The sequence below is a fragment of the Prunus avium genome, chromosome 7, assembly GCF_965620075.1.
Source record: "Prunus avium chromosome 7, drPruAviu1.hap1.1, whole genome shotgun sequence".
NCBI lineage: Eukaryota > Viridiplantae > Streptophyta > Magnoliopsida > Rosales > Rosaceae > Prunus > Prunus avium.
Window position 1 is genome coordinate 33,544,446 of NC_142290.1, and position 22,688 is coordinate 33,567,133.

General features: G+C 38.2%; 3 protein-coding genes and 1 pseudogene across 3 annotated transcripts; 1 reads left to right on the forward strand and 3 right to left on the reverse strand.

Annotated features, from left to right (window-relative positions):
- Window positions 1-564: 564 nt before the first annotated feature.
- LOC110758682 (UPF0481 protein At3g47200-like) lies at window positions 565-2,093 on the reverse strand (annotated as a pseudogene).
- Window positions 2,094-6,521: 4,428 nt separating this feature from the next.
- On the forward strand, window positions 6,522-9,537 carry LOC110758693 (rac-like GTP-binding protein ARAC1). The gene is made up of 7 exons (XM_021960610.2): window positions 6,522-7,233; window positions 8,059-8,146; window positions 8,239-8,348; window positions 8,503-8,566; window positions 8,785-8,849; window positions 8,945-9,010; window positions 9,096-9,537. Exons 1-7 carry the CDS (start codon window positions 7,135-7,137, stop codon window positions 9,195-9,197), a joined length of 594 nt encoding a protein of 197 aa, XP_021816302.1. The 5' UTR covers window positions 6,522-7,134; the 3' UTR covers window positions 9,198-9,537.
- Window positions 9,538-10,488: 951 nt separating this feature from the next.
- On the reverse strand, window positions 10,489-17,318 carry LOC110757967 (vacuolar protein sorting-associated protein 35A). The gene is made up of 21 exons (XM_021959736.2): window positions 17,118-17,318; window positions 16,924-17,020; window positions 16,674-16,797; window positions 16,020-16,205; window positions 15,828-15,915; window positions 15,578-15,634; window positions 15,391-15,480; window positions 15,153-15,275; window positions 14,493-14,627; window positions 14,121-14,237; window positions 13,707-13,946; window positions 13,570-13,635; window positions 13,317-13,406; window positions 12,748-12,837; window positions 12,311-12,400; window positions 12,130-12,198; window positions 11,960-12,040; window positions 11,697-11,804; window positions 11,514-11,617; window positions 11,116-11,229; window positions 10,489-11,023 (listed from the first exon to the last, which is right to left on the reverse strand). The coding sequence occupies exons 1-21, from the start codon at window positions 17,208-17,210 to the stop codon at window positions 10,813-10,815; spliced, it is 2,373 nt and encodes a 790-aa protein (XP_021815428.1). The 5' UTR covers window positions 17,211-17,318; the 3' UTR covers window positions 10,489-10,812.
- Window positions 17,319-17,902: 584 nt separating this feature from the next.
- On the reverse strand, window positions 17,903-21,978 carry LOC110758116 (uncharacterized). Its single transcript, XM_021959908.2, has 3 exons — window positions 21,611-21,978; window positions 19,286-19,610; window positions 17,903-19,172 (listed from the first exon to the last, which is right to left on the reverse strand). Exons 1-3 carry the CDS (start codon window positions 21,689-21,691, stop codon window positions 18,199-18,201), a joined length of 1,380 nt encoding a protein of 459 aa, XP_021815600.2. The 5' UTR covers window positions 21,692-21,978; the 3' UTR covers window positions 17,903-18,198.
- Between the last annotated feature and the right edge of the window lie 710 nt (window positions 21,979-22,688).

The following is a 22,688-nucleotide window of genomic DNA, read 5'->3' on the forward strand; positions in this document are numbered from 1 at the left end:
AAAAAAAAAAAGGTGCTAGGTTTGTATATGATGGAATGAACGGTGTGATCATTAGCAATGTGCATGTGCTGGCAAGTTGTTATGAGTGTGTAGAGTAATTGTTTGGTGTTTGGGTGTGCTAGTTTTTTTGGTGTAAGAAATGGTATTGTTATCAATTTTATATTTATATACATTGTGTGATACGTTATGTTTTCAGCATTTCTGACATTGCCTATTCCACTGTCAATGATGATGTTTTCAGATTAACTGATAGGAGTTAAGAGTTCAAGATAGGAGTTAAGAGTTCAAGATGGCAGACAACAATGTCAGTGACCACTCCGTGATGCAAATTAAGGATGAGGACAAAGATGATGTGATTGCAGAAAATGATGGGAATAAGGCAACCTTGACTGAAGATAGAAATGATGTGGAATTAATAGTATCCTCGATTCGAAGAAAGCTTCACCAGAATCCTCCATCAACAGTTAGAAGTAGCATATTTAGTGTAACAACCCAAACCTTAATTAATATTTAATTAATAATTTATTAGAGGAAAAGACAAGTATACCCTTAGAATATTTTATTAGGTTTAAAGTTGACTCTTTGATCAGGAAGGAATTTGGGAAATCCACTTGTACTGTTGCGTAGAGCGCGACAAAACGAGTCCGTGGACACGTAGTGGACTCGAATCAGACTTGTAACGAAGGAATTACGATCAAAATACTAAGAAGGGCAAAATGGTAAATTTGAGAAATCAGATTTTTAAAACTGATTCTCCCTTCTCTCTCCTCACTCTCTTCTTCCTCGCGCGACACCAAACCCCCACCCCTGCTTTCTTCTTGCTCCAGCCGATCACCCAGCCACCTCCAGCCGCCACCACACTGCACCGGACCGGCCAAGATTGGACCGGCCAGTTCCCGCCGTCGCAGCCCAGCCATTCCCGCCTTCAGCCGCCTCGAGGTTCACCGGAAAACTGCAGAAAACGAGTCGATTTTCGCTCAAACTTCTCACCGCTCGTTCTCTCTCCTCCGGCCACCAAATCGGACGAGTTAGGTATGGAAATTCGACTGATTTTCAAGTTCTAGCTGATGGTTGGGTAGGATTGGAGTGATTTTGAGGTTTGAAGGGTTAATTTTCGAGTTGAGTTTCTGCCGGTTTTGCGTCGCCGTTATCAGTCACTTCCTGTCACTTTTTGGCCATAGTCCAAGAACAAAAGTGGTTCCAAATAGGGTGTATTACCTAAGATAGGAGTTTGGTACGGCGGTTTGGAGATTTGGTTCCGAATACCTATCAGTTTTTGCTTCCGGGTACGAGGCAAGTAAAGAGTTTCTTATGCCATCAAGTAAATGCTTAGTTTCCAATAGTCTGTTGGCGTGTGGATCCTGGTTGAATGCTGACATCTCAAAGAATTTCAGAGCAAGTAGGAGTAGAGGGTTGGATTTTGGTTAATCTTTTTCCTTTGTGCAGTGGAATAAACAATCAACGACTTTCCAAGGAAGCTGGTTTTCAAGTAGAAACAAGTCTTTGTTAAGTGCCGACTGCATCCATGCCGTATTAAACACAGGATCATTAGCGTCTATGGGCACCTCATTTGCAGCCTTGCGGAAGAGCTCCACGATAAAGTAACCATCAACCACCATCATTTCCACAAAATTTTCACTACTCATATGAATTTTTTCACCATAACAATCACGACAGCCTTGCTCCATACTTTTAATGGCTTCTACCAAGTACTCCAAACTGGTCTCTGAAGTTGGCTTTCGATCAAGGAGGCAATGCAAATACCACAGCTTAAACTCTTGCATCACTTTCAGGTTCTTTTTTCCGTGTTGAAATGGCCCTATTGAAACCAAATTTGGAACAAAAGCTTTTTCGTTATGCCTGCGCAACACGTTAGGGATTCTAAATATGCTACTTCTAGCTGTTGATGGAGGATTCTGGTGAAGCTTTCTTCGAATCGAGGATACTATTAATTCCACATCATTTCTATCTTCAATCAAGGTTGCCTTATTCCCATCATTTTCTGCAATCACATCATCTTTGTCCTCATCCTTAATTTGCATCACGGAGTGGTCACTGACATTGTTGTCGGCCATCTTGAACTCTTAACTCCTATCAGTTAATCTGTTTTTAATAGAAGAGGAATGGATATTGTTACAACCAAATATGTCAATAAAAGTACAAATATTGGAACAATATTTTTAGATGGAATACCTCTAAATCTAATCTGCTTAGCAGAAAATATTGAAAATAAAATCTAGTCTGCTTTATGCATGCATGTAACACTTGTTTCACACAACTTTGAGGGATTGTTATTTAGGGGTGTATCCAATTCTAACTTTTAAAGACTTTTTTTAAGTGAGTGACTTTCCTATAGTTAACAGATTCTTAATGACTTTTACATACTTTATAGAGTTAAAGTGACAAACTTTCGTATACTTTTGTCATAGAGTTTTATAGACTTTTAAATACTTGTTTTTATATTTATTTTACGAATAGAATTTATCTTTTAATATGTTGAATTAACTAGTCAGCATGCATGGAACAAAAAACTAGAAAAAAAAAAATGGATACCATTACATGGAAGAATCTTTTTCTCAACTGTTTGCTTGCTTAGCATTCTATTACTATCACGCCATCCACGATTGGCGGCGTCAACCATGAGTTGTAGCAACTCATTGCTCTCTTCCAACGTCCACAATTTATAACCCCCATTAACTTTGCTCTTTCCTTTGTCATTTCCCTGTTGTGATTCTTCCATTGATAATTACTATATCACATGTACAAATCCTTATTAATTGTGTATATTTTCATAATAGCATATTGGTAAAATGCATCCAACGCACCTTTAAATTTTTATTTATCAAATCTGATCACATAGATAAGTAACATATTCTTATCAAAAGAAATAAATAGTACTCAATCATCAATAATATTTCATAAACACTCACAAATCAACAAAACTGGTTAGATTACAAGAGTCTATATTCCAGCAATTCTCTTAGCCCAATACGTGATCAAATTGAGAATATTATATGAAAAAATTATCCACCTAACGAATTATGGGTAAAGAAACAGTACCTAAATAATAAATTAATAGGTTTAGGGGCAAAAAATAATATAATAATATATTGTATGCAAACATAGCATATGAGAAAATCAATATAATAAAATATTCATATGCAAACATATTGATAAGCTTTATGATGCAAGTATGAGGAAAAGAATAGAAGAAATATTCATCAACAAAGGGAAAGTAACGTGTGGATGAGAAGAGAAGAAAAAAATTCAAGATTTTTTACTAACCTGGAGGAAGTGGAGACAAGATGGGATACCAGTGGAGCCTTTTAGTTGAAGAAAATAGATATGTCTGCTTGCTGGTTTGATATAATGAGGGAGGAAAGAATTGGAGACGTTTTGTTTCTATCTTCTCAGCTTCCCAATACGATATAATTTAAAAAACGAAAAAAAGAATGAACTCTCCCACCCCAACTCAGATGCAATTACCCTTAGCCGCCGCCGCCACCTCCTCTGTCCATCTCTCTCATGTACAAACGACAATCTTATTTTACATCTGGTGTTTGTTTTCACATTCAATTCTTTTCATTTTTCTTCCTTAACAGCAGCATCGTAATCATAATCTCAATTGTTCAATTTCCTCATATCTCATTTCCCTAAAAAAGAAATAAAAAAATCGAAGAAATAGATGATTGTACAGCAACCAACCACAACCCACCCCGAACCCAGCATTACCTCCACTGGTCGCCGCCCCATCCCTCTATTTGCCTTCCTTCCTCTCAGTTACTCTCTCCTCTCTTGTCTTCAATTACATTAATGGATGCATGTCCAATTGAACCCCTTACGGGTATCAACTTCTATTCCTTGCTTTCTAGAGAGAGAGATGGAAGGAAGAAGAGAAACAAAGAGGAAGAGAGAGAGAGGGAGGGGTTGGTGGGATGAGAGGCAAAACGGCGGTCGATGGATTTTGCCGAATTTTAAGTGTTTTGAAGGCTAAAAGAGTAACTTCAAATTCAACTGTAAATAAGCTATAACTTTTTTCTAACAAATGACACGTGGCAAACTTTGAATGGGAGTAGTACCAGCTGACGTGGTGGTACAGTACTATTCTATAATCTCTCGTAAATAAGCTATAACTTTTTTTTTAAAAAATGACACGTGGCAAACTTTGAATGGGAGTAGTACCAGCTGACGTATATACTCTGAACTTGTTAGGAAAGAATTGAACACCCAAAAATAACACCTAAATATATTACCAATTTTATTAAACTTATTGTCTAACACATCAAACCTGTGGGAAACTACCTTGAGAAGCAAATAAAGCATTCTTCCTCTTCTCTCCAGCATTCACCTGGTCATGCATTGCCTCATGAATGTTCCTGAAGACAAAGGTTAGAGAAAGATGGAACCCGACTGGAAAATGTTTCGGAGTATTTCTTGGTACTACTAATGTGCTGAATATAAGTCAAAATGATGTGAAGGAAAGTATCAAATTAGGTGTCAAAAATCTCGGAGCTTTGGTTGTATAATTTGTGTGTCGTCGTGTTCATGATCTATTTTGCTTCGGCTGACCAGGTTGCTAATTGAAAATCGAAAATGGCGGGTGTTTCTCGTTCGACTTAAAGCTGTAATTTTTCTTTTTCTGTGGTTTCTTTATCTTTTCCCACTTTAGGCCATCTCTAGCCATAGACTATAAGCCAAATGTAGAGCCCTCAAAATGTGTAAAAAGTTAAAAATCAACTCTAGCCATGGGCCAAATTTTGATTAGCCCTTCTGCTAAACCAAATGTAGCCCACTTTTAGCCCATGCCAATATTTTTTGTGAGCCCAGCTCATTTGCTGCCCGGATGGAGGAACAATCATGCGTGGGCATGATCAGTGGATGACTCCGTGCAACTTTTATCCAAGAGCCCAGTGCATGTGTGCTGCCCAGTTAATTTCTACCTAAGAGCTCAAGTCATTTGGATGCTTAAAGCAGCTCATTGTGAATGTAGGTTTAGCCATGGGCATTGCATTTTTTTAAGGGGGTTTCACTAAAACACCCAAAATGGGGGCTGAAATTATAAAAAAACCCAACACCCAAAACACTTTATAAACACACCCAAAACCCATCATTACACACACTCAAAACTCATTTATAAACACACCCAAAAAATATACAATTGTTGATTTTGGGGTTGATTTTGGGTGTGTTTCTATGTTTAAATAGTGTGTGGGTTTTTTTATAAATACATGCCTAAAATTGGGTTTATTTATAATAATCTATTTTTTTAATACCTCCTTCCTTCCCAGCATATATAGGATTAGTTTTTGTTTCCCCTCTCCAGCCTAGCAATTTTATTCCACAAATAAAAAAAAAGTTCTGCAATATACTTTTCAAGGGGGGAAAATGCAACTGTTCCATAACGGGGAGGACACAGCTTGGAAAAAGATCTTCTGCCAAGCTGTCCTTAGATTTGATGTCAACTTCAGCTGCCCTTATACTTGCTGTTTCTGCTCTTGTGAAGACATCAGTTGGCAAATGAAACTTGGGTCAAATAGCTTTAACAAAAATTAAAAAGAAAATTACCAAAAGCACAAGGGTTTTTTCTTCCCCTCCATAATCTTAGGTTACCTGTCTTGTACTTGAAGAAATTATCATATATAGTCATGGAATTCTCTTGTATTTGGGACTGGATGAGGTTGTTGTTGCTGCCGTTGTTGTTGTCATGTGAAACATACTCTTCCAAGTTCCAACCACCTCTGCCGTCACCATTGATTGGCAAGCAAAGGTTGTTGGTACGGTAGAAAGACTAGTTGCCCCACTTTTAAAACAATTATCTTGTCAGAAATATGAGTTAATTGTAATTGTACCCCATGTCCTATCTTAAAAAGAACTAATTAATCATCAATTAGGCAATTGATTACTACTTAAGATATCAACTAATACAATTTTGTACATGAAGAATTTGCTTAAAAAGAAAAACTATTCAAAATTATATCACAACTCCATCCCTAAAATGAGTTGTGTTTTCCACAAGCAAAGGACTACTCTTTTTTTTTTTGGGTCAACAACAAAGGACTACTTGGGAAAGTATTCTTATGTCCTTAGGATTTATACTAAACTATAGTACATCATGAGACTTTAAGTGCATTAGGTTTTAAAGTACACACATTATAACCTACCTCGAGTGTTCCTCCTAAGCTAATCAATAATATAAAACAAGTAATGTTTTCTTAGTAGATATCTAATGTGTTACATTATTGTCATATTGTATGTATTTAGAATACACACCAAAATAAGAATCATTAATCAATGATTCATACTAAAACACCGTAAGCAACATAACACGTCAGACTCTTCAATATTTTAAACATAAATAGAAATTGCGCGATAATTACGGCGTGACAGAATCAACCATTCCAATATTACCTTAAGTCGGGAGACGATTTCAAATTAAAAAGGACAAAAATTTAAATCACACGGAGAAGATTTAACTTTGAAATAAAATCCATTTTTGTCATCCACTGAAAACACCACAACCAAGACTGAAATAGCATATTATCCCTTCCACTCCACCCCCGAAACAACACGACCAAAATCCGGCCCGAGAGAGTCAAGATCCGATATCCAGAAACAAACCGGATCGAACTTCCTCGCGATTAACGCGTTAAAAAAGAAAAAAACTCAAAATTGAAAGGAAAAAAACAGAAAAGTAGAGTGAGAGAGTAAGAGAGGGAGGCTCACACAAATTGTTGGTTTGTTGCTCAACGAACGCTTCAACGGCGAAAAAAAATTCGCGGCCTAAAAAAAGGAGCCATTTTTGTTCTCTCACCTCCTCTTTTCTCTTTCTTTGATCTCCAACTCCAAACCCCAACCACACCTCGCCCATTTTTCTCTTTTCATTTTCCCCTCTTTCGAAATCCCCCAATCTTTTTCTCTTTCTCTCTTTCTCTCTCAATTTTCCCTCGTCCCCCATTTGGTCCAATTAGGGTTAGGGTTTCGTTGAGATTCGTCCGGATTTCGATCCTTACAGATGTGTGATTGAAGAGGAGGAAGGAGAAGAAGAAGAAGATCGGGTCCTCAGGTTGAAGATCTGGGGCTTGGGTTTTTCTTTCTTTCTTTGCTGTTTGAGAAAGTGAGAGCGAAAATCGCAAAATGAGCGCGTCCAGGTTCATAAAGTGCGTCACGGTTGGGGACGGGGCTGTGGGCAAGACTTGTCTGCTTATCTCCTACACCAGCAACACCTTCCCCACCGTAAGTGGAGACCCCCCCAATTCGTTGTTTGATTTTATTTTTTCTTCTCAGTGCTTTAATTCAATTTCCTTATCTGGCATTTGATTTTAGGGTTCTATTGTTGTGATACGTGGAATGTATTTGGTAATTCATTTATTGCTTTTAATTGTGTTTTGTTTGGTCCTGGGGAAGTTTAGGTCAAATGCAAAGAATTATTGGTGACTTTTTTCTTTCGTTGCAAGAATTTTTTTCAAATTAGCTTCCTTTGAAAATTGAATGTGTTTTCTTTATTATTTTTTTTTGTTTTGTTTCTGCTCTTAGCTAGGACCAAATGGAGGCTTGGGGACTTTATGTTATTTCCTTAGCTCAATCTTTTTGACGTGACTGGATTGGTTTAGGAAAACATTGGGAAAAGATATTTGGAGTTTTATTAATTTTTGTCCAAATTGCCAATTTTTTTTTAAGGGAGAAAGGCTCGAGAGTTCTATCTCCATTTTGAATCTTCAGAAAGGTTGGAAAATAGTGGTTTATTTCATTAGTTAATGGATTTTAATGTCATTTTGGATCTTTTCTGCAGTTAATTTAATTTCACACATGCCCATAATGTATTTGGAATGAAGGTGTTTGATAGGAGTTCTTTCAGATTTTGGGCATTTTGCAACAGCCATTTCACCTCTAAGATGTTATTTGATCTTATATTTTCCATTTCTTTCTACCTAGAGTGTCTTAACTTCCAAACTTTTTTGCAATGTTTGTTTGTAATTTCATATTGTTAAGGTTGAATGAGAGAATTATTCATAATGTTGTATGGTTAATGACTTTCCTTTGCACTGTGGTGGGAAACAGGATTACGTGCCAACTGTTTTCGACAATTTCAGTGCAAACGTGGTCGTCAATGGAAGCACTGTTAACCTGGGGTTATGGGATACAGCTGGTAAATATGCATAATCACTTTGGTTTTTGTTTAGTAGGGATGGTATGCCTATATATTTTTCTGTGGGTCTGAATTTGTTTTCTGTGCAACAGGACAGGAGGACTATAATAGATTAAGACCTTTGAGTTATCGCGGTGCTGATGTTTTCATTCTGGCGTTCTCTCTCATCAGCAAGGCCAGCTATGAAAACGTGTCCAAGAAGGTGAGATTATGCTATTTCAGATTCTGGCAGCTTTTGTCTGAGCACTGATACCACTTTCATAAGAGTAACATAATAATATGCTAATAATTATTATCTTTTGACTTTACAATGGATGATGTGCTGACGAATTGAAATATATTGATTTCACTTCCAGTGGATCCCAGAATTGAAGCATTATGCACCCGGTGTTCCGATCATTCTTGTTGGAACAAAGCTTGGTAAAAGTTTATCTTTTCTAATGTGAATTCCCTTGTACTTATGGAGAAAAAGTTGCTGTTACTTTGGAAATATACTTTTTTTTCCTCAACTTGAGATAAATCTTGGTATGGGCTATTGGCCACGTTGAGGGTTTTCTAATTAATGGTCGTTCTAACTGTGGATTATCTTTAATGAGGACACTTCTTACTTTTCTTTTTTCATAAATTTAATGAGCCAGATCTTCGGGACGATAAGCAGTTCTTTATTGACCATCCGGGTGCTGTGCCAATTACTACAGCTCAAGTAATGTTCTTGTCTTGTGTATTGCCCAGTGTTGCACCTTTTTTTTTTTCTTTCTCTCGCTCTTATATTTGAGATTTATATCTCTACCCTTCTAGGGAGAGGAGCTCAGGAAGCTAATTGGAGCACCAGCATATATCGAATGCAGTTCAAAAACACAGCAGGTATTTAGATTATCTATTGCATAATGCTTGGGGGTCTTTTTCATGCCTGGACTTTCATTTATAAATTTGTGCTTGGAAACTGCAGAATGTGAAAGGGGTCTTCGATGCAGCAATAAGGGTTGTCCTTCAACCTCCGAAGCAGAAGAAAAAGAAAGGCAAAGGGCAGAAGGCATGCTCCATATTGTGATTGGAAATAGGTGTAAAGAGATAATGACCAGCCAATCTGCCTGTATTCCCTCCCTCCCACCCCTTTCTTCCCTAATATTTTCCCTTTTGTCCTGAAGAAGTTGGAGTCAGTAAGCTGTCCTGTTTGACAATCCTATGGTTCTCTGTGAAGCATCAGGTGGTTTTGGTGTTGCATTCATGGAATTGTTGTGATCTCTTACTGTTGAATTGTATGGTTGGCAACTTTTTCTCAACTCCGGTTTTGATTTCTTATATGTATTAATAGACTGGACTCCCAGTTAGGAAATCGACCTTGTTTTGCATGGACACAGTTATATTTATTACTATCTCTTGTGCTTGAAGGCTTGTGGGTCTTTTCAGTTTTGGTTTTTTAACTTTTGTGGTTTGCTTCTAATACAAAACATCGTCCTGAATGAGATTATAGATTAATAAACTTATTGGTGAGTTGGGGTGGGACCAATGCTACAAAAGGTTCTGTTCATCAGAAAGGATAATTGTAAACTGATTTTTACACAAGCAACATGTGCTAGAGTGGCGGCTAGGATGGGAATTTAAGATATGATATTTCTTCTTTAATGAAACCACCATGACCTAGTTTGAGCAGCTGATGACTTTAGGCATGCATCAGGCTGTCCTCACTCTTGGGGACCAATTGTAAGACAATATATATATATATATATATTATTTGAGTGATTATATTGGAGATTAAAAAGTAGGGAAAAAATAGAGGTAAAGTTCATACTTCCAAATATTAAACAAAAAGAGAAGGAACAAACCACCAAAAGAGCAATTAAAAACAAGTAAATTCGAGCTCATAACATCATAATAAACTTTCCATTATTTCATTGCCCAATGTCAAGGAACTCGGCCAGGGATGGTAATGGCATAACTTATGACCTCCTAACCCTCATGAACCAAAGCCATGGTCCAATTGGTCATGACCCTGTTAACATTCCCACCATGGTTCCATGGCAACGCTGCAACCATTGATCTAAAGAGTGGAGAGAGCGAGGGATCGAGTGGGAGAGGAAGGAGTTTGAAAGTCCAAAACTATAAATAAGAAAAAAAGTCTAGGGAGTTGTCTTCGCACTCAGAAATCACCTTTGTTGTTCAATCTTTACAAGAAACACTGCAGGAATCATACTGGAAAAACAAAGCCAACGAACTTTAAATTGAAGAAAGGAAAAAAGGTCGTGAATAAGTAAACTCATTGTAAAAGATAGAATGATTAAAACATAAAAGAGAGATGTGACTGGGTCTGCTCTAATCTAAGTCAAGTAACAATAACCAACGAAGTTCAAAGTAGGGCTGGCTAATCAAATATATGTTGTACATTGTACTATTGTAGTAACGAAATCAGTATACAGAGAGACTTCCTAGACGAATGACCATTTAACCAGAGTAAATATCCTATTGAGTGGACCCCACTGGTCTAGTAGCCATGGGAGCTAATTCAACATCAGGGATAAAGCACACAATCTGATTCTCTCAAGTCTCGACAAAACAAAACAGTCAAAAAGAAGGAAATCAGTTCGCAGCCTCCACACCAAGGGTTTACTTATCTGCAGCTCTCACATTAATAACAAATATTCTTCGGCATCTGGTTGTTGAGCAGGTCACACCTTGATGGACTCGTATCTTTCACCAACTGCACCACCTTTCTGCTTCTGGAACTGGATGTACCGCAGTGTGCTGGCAAAGAAAGCATCTGTAGCCGGCTCTGGTGAGGTTGAGTCGCTATGCAATTCAGTTGTGATCAATTCAATCAGGCTTTGGACTGAAGCAACAGTTATCTGTGGGTTCCCCTTCTCGAAGAAATAAAGGTACCTGAAAACACAATAAAGTAAGGCCTTCTCTTTCGCTAGTATAATAGAAGATACAGAAATGAGGCTTTGTACAATCCCTTCAGTAACTATTACTTGTTCAGTATTTCAACAAAGAGCGCCACTGAGCCAGTGCTACCCCGAGTTGCATTGGACATCTGTTGGGCAGCATTTGCGATTCTTAAAGCTCGCTTTAGGCAAATCAGTACCCTGGATAGAAATTTTGTACAAGAGAAGACAAAATGAATTATAACCAAACAAGGCAAAGGGCATTTTCATAGTATAAACCAGGAACGGCTCCAGTAAGATTTTTATAATTGGAAATCATTCCTTCCCTTCCCGTCTTTTTCCATTTTAACTCTAAATGTCCTTCAGACACCCAAATAAATGATAGTGATAATCTAGTACTTATTATCTTTTAAGAGTCCACGCTTTTAAAAAGGAAAAGATAAAAAGCACTCCAACAGTCGAAATGAAGAGAGAGCGACAAACACCTTTCACCATCCTTCATGTTTTCTTGATCATCAACCCAGAAGAGATGCGAGCAAGCATAAACAGCTCGGCACTGATCAGGCTTCTTTAAAAGCTTCGCCGAATACTGATCAAAGACGACATATTAAGTAAGATTTTCAGAAGAAAAGGACAGACAGATCTAGAGCTAATGAAATTAGGATTACCCCTGTGGCTTTGTGAGTTAAAGTATCCCTGTTCTCAACACCAAATACATGCATCCTCTGGAGAGTCCCAATAATCAAATGAATTGCAGTCACCTGTGCTTTTGAATCCTATTAAAGCAAAATTGCAAAAAAGACAGATTAGATATAATTCAGTGTTCAAAAAGGAAAGAGAAGATACAATCCAGTGTTCCATTGAAAAACAAATGGAACAAGGTATAACGCTGCCAAATAGGATTAGCTCCCAAGCAAAGGGGGAAACTTACTGAAATTTCTTCTTCGTAAAGAATATATGCTTGGGTGAAGAATTCATATGCAACAGGTTCCAAATCACAGTCATTTGCAGCCTAATTGATGAAAAATAAGAGGGATATAAATTAGCGATAACATTGGTTAGGTCACCCACTTTATTTATAAACCAAACATTTCAATGTACCTCAGCACATTGCAAGTATAACCGTAATGCCAGTTCAGGTGCTGGAACATTCAACAGAGCCTCAATAATCTGAAAGAATAAACCAGAAGTGTTATCCCATAGCTAGAAATATCAGAGTCTAAGCTCAAACTGTTTGTGGATATACAAAAATGCGATCTGAAAGCTTTCACCAACAATTTACCTGAGTCAAGAGCTGAAAAAGTTTCTTTGGTGTGGTTGATGCTTCATCTCCAAAAGGATTCTCATCCTGGGCTTGCAATTTCCTAACCAACTGCACATTACAGATAAATCATATACATTGCAGATGGAGAGTGGCCAAAAAAAAAATCATTAATTCCATGAAGAACAGGTTACTCAAAACTCTACTCTTGAGTAAAAAGGAGGGGCAGAAAGGGCAGCCACCTCTCACTTGTCACAAGTTCCCATTCTTGTCAAAGAATTATACGATTGATCCACAAAATACTGACAGAAACCAAAATTTGAGACCAAGCTATGATGCCACAACAATAAGTACACCGTACCTATTCTTGAAATTTCAACAAATCGACTCAAAAAGCAAAAAGCTTACTAGCATTAAAATATAGGACATCCAACTGTTACATGATCAGGTAGATATACCTTTAGAGAAGAGAAAACTAGGGGAGGGACGGTAAAAGGTAGACGCTTTGGTCCTCCAGTAAGGATGTGCTTCTTCACAGTACATATGATCTGCAATTCAGTACAAGGATTATGGCAAACAATAGGGATGAATGGTGCTCCAATTCATGTAAGATCCCTTGAAGGAAGAATCAATACACGGAGTAATCTGCATCTACTACAATTTCTATAATCTATATACCAACTAAATTGCCCATGAGTGATAATGTGATGTCTTCCATCAATATAAGACAAATATCCCACAAGCAGGAGTGGGGTGGCATGAAATCAAGGCACGACAACTCAACTGTCACGTCAGTTCAAAATGCAAAAATGGTAGCTCTTGTAACATTTTCCGTATACTAGCACAGAAAGATGAGAAAACAATTAAAACATAAGGAGAAGGATATAACTCAGGAAGACAATTAATACGCATCCCTTTCATTGGGATAACCTCAACAGATTATCATGTATCATAAGAGTAAAAAAAACAGAAGGTATCCAGACATATGAAAGAGGCACATGAATATTATGCTCAACAAATCAAATACCTTGAACATCTCTTCAGAATCATCATTAGAGAACATTTGAATAAGTCGTGCAACAGAATTTTGCTCCTCCTTGAAATCCTCTTCATCAACCTAGAGTTGAGAGAAAAGATATGTTCACATCCAAAGCGTGTGGATTGACATAAGAAATAATTGGATAACTCAGCTTAAAATCAGAGGAGAATAATGCGGAAGCCTAAAGAGGAGCTTTTGTATCATCAACAAATGTATGACCAATAACATATATAGAAATCACCTCATCATCAGGAGTTCCATCCAAATCCTCAATAAGTCCTTTTATCAATTCAAACAACGCCTCAACCTGTAAAACATAGCTTTCAATGTCATTAAGAAGTAAACTCAGAGAGAAGGACAAACAATGTAAAGGCATACCTTCTCAGCAGTTAAAACATGAGTCGTATTTTTCATAATGCTTTGAATTATAACAGTAGCCATGACTTTATTTGTTCCACTATCAAGGAATTCTAGGACACGTGGATAATTTGAAAGCTTCAAAGCAGTGACAATATCATTGTATTTCTCAAGTGGAGCGCTTAAAAGAGCAACCACTTGTTTTGTCGCCCTGCTGTCTTCAATTTTCCCTTTTCCAGAGAGTTTCTTAACAAATGATCCCTGAAAAGAAAACAAAAATGGAACAAATTAAATATGTGCTGACCTTTTTATACAACAATATCTAAACAAGTGCTCATAATAAATAACCATTGATCAATTTACAGAACAGCAGGATATACACAGAAGATAGATCTAAGGATGCATATGTTAAAACAGTTCGTAAAGGGAACATACCAACACTTGATCAGCATAATCGAGTCGATCAGGGTGCACATGGAGGGTGAATTTAAGAAGAGATGAATATAAAGTTACAACACCTATGATAGGCATGTCAACTTGTGCTTCTATCACCTGCATTGGCATATTATTTAGGTATCAATATGACTGCAAATAAATACACAAAGAGATGCTCGTAAACATAAATATCAAGACAGTTTATATGTAAAAGTAAAACGACCGCCTTATCCTGCAGAAGAACAAGAATTTCACAAAAGCTTGCAGAGTCCATGTGCAACCACTTGGTGACAGTAGCTAAGAAAAAATATAATTAAAGCATAACACACAAGCCCTGTATTTAATTGCCAACTTGCTACACACAAGCTTTACCTTTCCAATAGCGTTGCTCAGTTTGGAAAAAGCTTCTACTTGTAAAAACTCAGGCAACACTTCTGTACTTGAAGCAGCATAATTTGAGAGCCTTTCCATTAATTGGGATAGAACTGTCTTGATATCAACAGATGGCTATAAAAAAGGAAAGTCCGACAATCAGAGGAGAAATAAGTTAAAAAGACGATGATGAATGTAAATCCACAAAATATACATAATCTGACAACATTCTCAAGCAAATTTCAAACACAGGCAAAAAAATTATAAATTAAGAGCCCATAAACTATTAGCCCCATCATTAACTGATTTATTAAATGAAAGCAGAACGTCAATGTAACATTCCATTCATCCATTCTTGGAGAGTTGACACTCCACTTCTCTTCCTATGAAAAATTATATGCATCTATCCACGCAGCTAAAAATTAGTGCAACATGTCATAACAAAATGTCAAAACCTCTTACAATGAAGAAGGTGCATAAAATCCAAGTCAACAACAAATGACAAAAGAACCTTCAGTTTCAAAAGATCAGTGCACAAAACCCCATGAATGCAAGATATGAAATAGTACAGTATAAACAAAATACTGACTATGTTGGTAATGTGTCATGAATCAGAAACAATATGGATCGCACACAATTTGTGCACATGATGTTAGCTACCTGAAGTTGGGGGCAAGCACCCAATAATATATCAAGAGTTTGCAAGTGGTACTCATCCGGGAAGACTTGAATTATGCAATCCATTAAATAAAACTGTGCAAGCTCATCTTTACAATTGACAACCTGTTAAAAAAAATAAATTCAAGTGATGAAGCCACCTTTTATGGTTAACAGGTGAGAGTCACGCATGATAAGCTTTAAAAAATTGACCAATAAGATAAATCGAAATCAACCAGACCTGCTCCAGGACTCTCGGAAGTACTGTATCCTTGTATAACTCCAGATCGACACCTTCTATCTGGCTGAGGACATGCAGGTTTTTACCAACCTAAAGGAACAACAGAGAAGCCTTCTGTAAGCGTACACTGCATACGTGCAGAACATTATAGGAGAGAAATCAACCATCTATCAGTTACTGAGATTACAAGATCACGTAGCTCGCTCCTTTCTTTCTCCCGTTTCTCCTTTCCCCGGGCAGGTCCCTGCAGACCAGAAAGCCCGATAGCAAGCCTCAACTCAGGATCAGCTAAGAGTATGAATGATTCACAAGCACTACAACACCTGCATGACCAGAAAGCATGCCCTCATGACATATTTTTACCTTCATGACATGCAAGCATTGTGGTACCCATGCATGTCTAAACATGACAGCACTCTATAAAAGTATCAACCAACCTGATGCTGCATCCGCACCCAAAGTTTGTTCATCTCAGTGAAATTTTGGAGCACAAACTCAACAGCATCCTTGACAGTGTCAGCATCTCTGCATAAGTTAAGAATACCGACAAATCAAATTGAATTAAATGCAAGCACGTTTATCTAACACAGAAAAATGATATAGGAACGAATGATATCTGGTTTCCTTACCCTTCATATTCAGAACCAATATCAGGCAATTTATCCCTACTCACTTGAGAAAGGTAACTCCTTAAGAAAAGCCCACGTACAGGATTCTGAATGCCCCTGGACATTTCCACGAGATCTTTCAGGACATCCTTGGCAGGAGCCTCCTTAGATTTGATGTACACAGATCCTACTGTACAGAGAAGATACCTGATAGAGATCATGAAACTCACATATTAGCCATGGAAACGCTATAGCTATGATTTGTTCTTCACCTTAGATGAATTCAACACACTCAAAGGAACAAACTGAAAGGACAAATTAACCAACTCACATTTGTATAAAACTACATTACAAAGACATCGATACTAGATCAAATCATCAATTGTAGTTTCGGCTAAGTGTGGGTCATTGGATAAGGTTTAGTATTGTATTAGTGAATTTTTTAAATTGTAGCATGTTAACTGATTTTAAACTAACAGAATTACAGTATAGGAAGAAATAAGACCACAATGCTAATTAGGTGAATAAGATGGTATGTGCAGCATAGTTCACAAACAGGGTCATATCCTGGGCACTCTTAATGAACTACCGAAGCCAAAAACTAAGTAAGCAAGTGATACATGTGCAACAGAAGATTAACAATTAGGTAGAGTTTTTAACAGAATTAAGACTTACAATCTGGGCAATATGTTGCCAGCATGCTGCACAAGCTCATAGAGATCGATAATGGAGCAACCGCGCCGAGCCTCCTCCTTGAAGAACATCTCCAATTTCCTCAATTCGTCAAACGCTCGCATATCTGAGGGCATCCAAACCACAAAATCACCAAGCCAAAAACTAAGCACACATTCAACATTTCCCAAACTGCAAAACGAAGCCAAGACAATATCTCAACCTCACTGGATCAACGAGAAGAAGTACTTACAGAGTTCGTAGTATTTGTGAGGGGAAAGCTTCGAGGTTCGAAGTTCCGAAAGCATCTGAGCTGAATACTTGAGGGCATCTCTGAGATTGTTCGAGTCCTGACGGAAAAAAAAGGCTTCACTCAATTTTCAGGGAGAACAAACAAGGTCTAGAATCAGAGAGCAAAGAATTAAGGATTTGATTGATTGGAGTTACCAGAGCGCGATGCATATAGAAGGCGTTTTGTTGAAGGCCGGCGATTCCAGCTGCCAGCCATTTCTCTTCATCTTCCACTCCGTCCGAGATCATCTTCTCTCTCTCAGTCTCGGTCTCTCTCTCTCTCTCTCTCTCTCTCTCTGAAGTTGCGTTTTGACCAGTCTGGTTTTTGGCCTCAACTGCCCGTCCAATTCTATTTGGTCGAGCTTGGGTCTGTCTGTGAAATTGGATCCGGACCGGGTTTCATGGGTGTACTTCTTTCTGTATCAATCCCTTATTTGGGCCCTTTGGTTTTGGAAAGGATCAGTATTCACTAAACAAAAATCTTATTTCTCTTAGTTTTTCTAAAATTACAACAGTAAACTCGGTAAAGTTAAAAGTTCCTCAATCCTTTCGAGATTGTTGAAAATTATAAAGGAAATCCTTCCTACGACAAGAGTGTGTTAATAGTGTTTGTAGTCGTATGATATATTCAGAAAATAACGTATGATATATTCAGAAAATGGTGGAATATGTTCGTAGTCATATGTTTAGAGAGTGATCATTCATAAGAGACGATCAGAGAATTTCTTTATAATTTTTGATTAACTGAATTATAATTAATTATTCTGCTTAAATGAGTAATAAACCTTAAGCCAATCAGACCATTTGTAGCATTTGCTTATAAGTAGGTACAATTACTAATTAGGGACCGACAGCTAATGAACGTCATTAGACGAAGTACACAAAGCTGATGACAACCGCGGGAGCCAACTACCAAAAACAATGGGAGAATGCCAAAAATATGAGAAACGGAATATGATATTATAATTGATCAAAGAATTGCAAAGTTGTGATACATCAAGATGCCATCTACCTACAAAAAGAAGAAACCTTTAATTCCTCAATCTCTACCACCCATTGCTATTTTTTTCCTTTTTCTTTTTTCAACCCAACCAGGCACAAGAGGCAAACAACAGCACAAAAGCCGGAAACAAACTCTTCACACTTTCTGCACCTAGAACACGTATGAAGAACAAAGTTCACTGGAGCTCCTCACTTGTCTTTCTTCCACTATCCAATGCAGTTTTCCAAGGGCAGTTTAGAACAGTGCTGTAAAGGGCAAAGTGTATATATCGGCCTCAGGCAACTGGCGAGCACATGGCCAAGACGCTGAGTCTCCATAGCTCGAGCTGTCACTCACAACTATTCGTTCATCAGCCCTGCAGCTCCGGTTCTGCTTTGTCTCAAACAACCATCCCTGATCATCAACATCCATGGGAAGACTTTGCAACAGAGGAGGTTGATCCCAGTTTTCAATTAGCTCTCTGTATTTTGATGTCATAGAAAGTGAAGCACTGCCAGTTGCTCGGAGCTTTTCTTTACCAAGTCTGACAGGGACTTCTTTGCCAGAATTTCCAGAAGTAGAGCAGGGATGTTGTCCCTCATCTCTGCCTTGTCTAGGAGCAGCTTCATGCATTCCTTGTACAAAGGCATTATCAGTCCTTCCCGAGGCAGAGCAAGGCTGTTCTTGGCTGGGTAGCACTTGCGGATCTTTGTGCCTTTGGAGAGACAACCGGGAAGGCTGTTCTCGGCTGGGTAGCACTTGCGGATCTTTGTGCCTTTGGAGAGACAACCGAGAAGGCTGTTCTTGGCTTGGAAGCACTTGCGGATCTTTGTGCTTTCGGAGAGACAGACGGGAAGGCTGTTCTTGGCTTGGAAGCACTTGTGGATCTTTGTGCCTTTGGAGAGACAGACGGGAAGGCTGTTCTTGGCTGGGAAGCACTTGCGGATCTTTGTGCCTTTGGAGAGACAGACGGGAAGGCTGTTCTTGACTGGGAAGCACTTGGGGATCTTTGTGCCTTTGGAGAGACAGACGGGAAGGCTGTTCTTGGCTGGGAAACACTTGCGGATCTTTGTGCCTTTGAAGAGACAACAGGGAAGGTTGTTCTTGGCTGGGTAGCACTTGTGGATCTTTGTGCTTCTGAATAGGCAACTGGCAAGGTTGTTCCTCTCTGGGTAGCACTTCAGGATCTTTGTGCCTTTGGGGAGGCAACCGGATCCGGAAAATGCTTGCTTCACATCATAATAACATTTGGAATAAAGAATATCAGTGCCCATGAGACGCTAACAAACCCAACAGGCAAGCAACCTTCTTCCAGGTAAGGAAGAAACATAAACACACTCACCAGAATTATGCCTGCCATCAGGGTACGAGTTCTGCTTCTGCCTTTTGTTGCTGTTAACAGTGCTATCGGAAGAGTTCTGGGAACCAACTGGATGTTCATGCTCTTCAGTAAGGCTACTCTTGTCAAGGTTTTCTGTTTCATGCTTTCTTTTCTTTCCATAGTCTCTACCTTTCTCATCTTCTTGGTGCCTTTCATCTTTGTGCCTTTTTTTATGACCGTGCTTCTTATTTTCAAGCTCCCCATTTTCTCTAGCCTTCTTTTCTTTCTTCTCTCGTTTTTTCTCTCTCTTCTTTTCTTTCTTGGCCTTTCCATCTTCTCTTTGGAGCTTCAAATAACAAGAGTAACCATCAACTTTTGAACTCATTAAGGAACATTTCAACAGAAGTCACAAAAACAAGCAAGCAAAAGCAAACAGCAATTTCTTGTATATGACATCCTTTTAAGATCAATTTTCAGTTAAGAAGTATGAGGAAGTTTGAGGTCAGGAGGAGATGTAAGAGAACAATAGCACTCATGCAATCAACATTGAATCCAGAACCAGCTTCACATGATCTATGATAAGAATTTCTGTATCAAATTTTGGTATGTGACATCAATAACAGTGTCATTGTTCCAACAAGCACCTAAACCAATCAGTATGCAGAATTTAGAATAGAAACTACACCAACTTCTTTAGACGCACCATAGATACTTCACTCTTACTTTGCTGCATAGAGATAGCACTAACCATAGCACATCCTCCACTTAAATGGAATAAGTATTAACATTCAGCAGTCAGTAGGGTGTTTAAAGGTGAAACTATAAATAAAATATGATCAACGCAACTCCAACGAAAAACTACATGAATGTTCATTTTATGCCTTGAAGAGGACTCGAACCTCCACGCTCTTAAGCACAAGACAATTTTGTGTCTTGCGTGTCTACCATTTCCACCACCAAGGCATCTTCAAACACAGCTTAAACCATACATGTCCCCCAGAAAAACAAACAAAAAAAGAACTCAAGCCTGACAACATACGCCACATCCCCAACCCACTAGTTGACATATCTAAGCGTACTTCTTTACATGTACACCAAGCAAAATTTTATAACATTATTTGATGCATGAACTACCCAGTCTAATAAACTTAACTTACATTAACACCCAAAAAATAAAGATAATTAACAACCTCTAAACTGATTATGAGTCTCTAAGGACACAATTGACCTCAATCACTTCATAATCCACTGTAGTGGAAACTCATTCTTGGTTATCTCAAACTTTCAAACTACTTTCAACATAGTGAGAACTATAATGAGTTTCAAACAAGCCAGGACATGCTTACATAATACACATATACATCTCAAAACATCTCCTCTCATAACATAAATAACGCAAGAATGTCATGCATTTCCATCTCATACATCTCAAATCATCTCCACTTATTTTCCACATAATACAATCCCAAGCTTAACAACTCGGCACTGTGAAATGCCTAGAAGATATCATAAACACAGGCAAACGCATGCATTAGCAAAAACCTATTCAGCTATGGTTGAAGGCCAAATGACACAATTAGAAACCAGAGCATAGCATCAAGGAATACAAAGAGGTATCAAGCCTGGTTGTTTGATTCCAAATACCATGAACAGTTCACGTGCAAACTGATGACTACCATTGACACACATCAACCGAGATGTTAACAAGTTACTACCAAAGTTTCAGAATACCATTTTCAATTCCTACAAGGAAGACAACAGACAATAATGTGCCACAAGCACGAACACAAGATGTAAATACCGCAGTACAAGTACAACTTGGACAAAGATTGGTCTTCCTACTTTAATCAAACACCGGGATGATGTTTTTGATATACTAAGAGTCCAATGGCAAAGACAACAATTTGGGAAGGGGGCAATTGCTAGAGATTTATATACAAACGAGCAGTCATACATTCAATGATGCTTTGGAGTAGGAGCTCAAACCATAAACCAACAGTTTAAGGTTTGGCTACTTAGAGACCCATCCAAATCCAAATTCGTCCAATCCAACATAAACCCATTAAGAAAACTTATGTTTGATAATGATTACTAGCTTATGTTACGTTCCCAGGGGATAAAAGAGCTATCGATTGTAAAACCCACCATACAGTTCTGGTAGAACTGTCTTTTCTTTTCATTTTTTCTCTTTTTTTCATTTTTTGTTTCTGCTCTTTGTTGGGTTCTCATAAGTACAAAAATATTATCATACGAGAGCTGAATATACACATATCGAAATGAACCCAATCGAACACACTACGTCGAGCACAAAGTCAAAGACCCACAAAGCAACGATGCTCAACAAACCTTAATCGATTCGATCAAGGCCTCATCGTTGATCCCCTTCTTCACGTACCCAGGAGGAGGATACGGAAAACACCGAGACATTACGATACACCAGCAACCGAATCACAAGCGATACAGGTTTAAACAAACTGATTCTTGATCTCAAAGAACAAAGATTTTCTCTAACCCTAGCTCGAAAAAAATCGCAATAGACTGCGGCTAGGGTTTTGATCCTTGTCTCAACGGTTAATCTGATTTATATATGTCCCGCGCAGACAGTTTGAGCAGAAAGGGAGGGAACAAATTCTAAGGTTAGGGTTTGGAGGGAGAAATCAATAGAGACCGAAAAGATTTTGGGAGGAGAGAGGCCCCAGATCCAAAATGCGTAGTCTAACCCCGAAGAGCAGTATTTATAGTAGGTATTGCGTCTGCCTGCCAACGCGCTTTGGACACCACACACTCCAAAACGACGTCGTCTGTGCACTTAGCAACGCAAGGCTAGAAATATGTGTTAGGGTTGGACTAATATTTGTCAAGCCTAACATAATAGTAATTGTGTCATGTAAATTAGCCCAGTCCAACATTATGGGCTGTCCTAACAACAATTGGATCGAGATTGAACAAACCCTATACTAGTATGTATATAAAGCGTATAGCCCGGTGGCTATACTATTTTGAAAAATAAAATAAAAAACAATACCCGGGTATCGCCGGGTGGCTATATTATTTTTATAAAAAAAAGCATGCATATAGCCGCGCGGCTATATTATTTTTAAAAATAATAAAATTAAAAAAAGCATGCAAGCATGTGTATAGCCGCACGGCTATACTATTTTCTGAATAAAAATAACCGTAGTAAAGCCGCACGGCTATACTATTTATATAAAAAGGGGCCCGCCTAGCTGAAGCAGCTAGGCGTGAAAACAAGTATAGTCGTTTGAAAAACCCCATGGTAAAGCCGGACGGCTATACTATTTTTTATTAAAAGTATAGCCAGGCGGCTGTACCTTTTTATTAAAAAAATTTAATGAAAAAGTACCCTCCTAGTTGCATTAGTTTTATAATTTGCCGACATTCAACAAAAGTTGTTGGACCAAAT